Source organism: Austrofundulus limnaeus, unplaced genomic scaffold (assembly GCF_001266775.1).
Source record: "Austrofundulus limnaeus strain Quisiro unplaced genomic scaffold, Austrofundulus_limnaeus-1.0 Scaffold2357, whole genome shotgun sequence".
Taxonomy (NCBI): domain Eukaryota; kingdom Metazoa; phylum Chordata; class Actinopteri; order Cyprinodontiformes; family Rivulidae; genus Austrofundulus; species Austrofundulus limnaeus.
The window spans coordinates 36,130-37,308 of record NW_013954759.1 but is presented as its reverse complement, the minus strand read 5'-3'; the positions used below and the strand labels follow the sequence as shown (position 1 = coordinate 37,308).

Here is a 1,179-nt window from a genome sequence, read left to right as displayed (position 1 = left end):
CTCGTTGTGTCTCAGGTGTCTCGTTGTGTCTCAGGTGTCTCGTTGTGTCTCAGGTGTCTCGTTGTGTCTCAGGTGTCAAGTTGTGTCTCAGGTGTGTTGTTGTGTCTCAGGTGTGTTGTTGTGTCTCAGGTGTAACGTTGTCCTTGTCATGTGATCAGACAGAGTCCTGGTCCTGGACCCTCTCCCAGACCGGACCTGGTCTATTCGCTGTACTCCTCAGACTCTGAGGACCAGGTGAGTTCACTAAAACCTAAAACCTGCTCCTTCTGGACCAGGTAAGTCCTTTATGAACAGGAGAGAAGAACCACAGCTACATGCTAAAAGATAGTAGCTAAAGTGGCTACAGGCTAAAAGAAAGAAAAGCAGCTGAACCATGTTCCTGGTCTCAGGTCTCCAGTCTGCACCGAGGTCTGGACCAGTGTGCGGCTCTGCTCAGTGGGATCCTTCAGGCAGAAAGGACAGGTCAGAACCAGGTCCAGCTGCTTCTCTTCAGGACTCTGTTCAGGGACTTGACTCTTGTTTGTGTGTTCCAGGATCAGCAGAACCCCCCAGGACTCCACTGAGAGGGACCACCCGGACCCGACAGACCACCTGTGTGGAGAAGAAGAACCTGAAGAAGTTCTCAACCAAACCAGGTCCAGGTCTGAGGATCTGTGAGAGGTTTAACCTCAGCTGGTCTGAGGTCCACTACAGAGCTAATCTCTAACCCTCCTCAGGTCCTACCAGGACCATGAAGTCCAGAGGAACCAGGTCCAGACTGTCCAGCACCCAGGGACAGGTGACGGTCAGGAACCCTCCAGCAGGTCCGTCTGTAAACCAAACACTCCAGGTCCTTCAGAACCTCGGACACAAACTGGGACCGAGGGGCTCCAGTGGTCTAACTCTGCTCCTGGTCTTCACTTTCAGACCCGAGAAGACCAGAACCAGGTCCAACAAGACGCTCGGCTCCAGTGACCCGTAAAGTCTCTGCTCCAGCTTCAGACTCTGGACTGAAGCAGCGTCAAACACCAAGAACTGGTCCAGAGACGGATGGAGACCAGGTTCCTGTTAGAGACACGGACGTCCAGGTGCCAACTGTGAGGACGGACCCTGGACGGGAGAGGACAGGTCCTGGACGGGAGAGGACAGGTCCTGGACGGGAGAGGACAGGTCCTGGACGGGAGAGGACAGGTCCTGGAC

The 1,179-nt window shown here is 54.5% G+C and overlaps 1 protein-coding gene across 1 annotated transcript in view; it reads left to right on the top strand.

Annotated features, from left to right (window-relative positions):
- Nucleotides 1–158: 158 nt before the first annotated feature.
- Nucleotides 159–1,179, top strand: part of ccdc14 (coiled-coil domain containing 14) — a gene marked incomplete at its 5' end in the record, with an annotated part of 5,713 nt that continues 4,692 nt past the window's right edge. The window contains 5 exon segments of the mRNA XM_013999578.1: nt 159–234; nt 390–462; nt 534–641; nt 717–803; nt 907–1,170. Of these exon segments, the coding sequence (XP_013855032.1) occupies nt 731–803; nt 907–1,170 (337 nt within the window).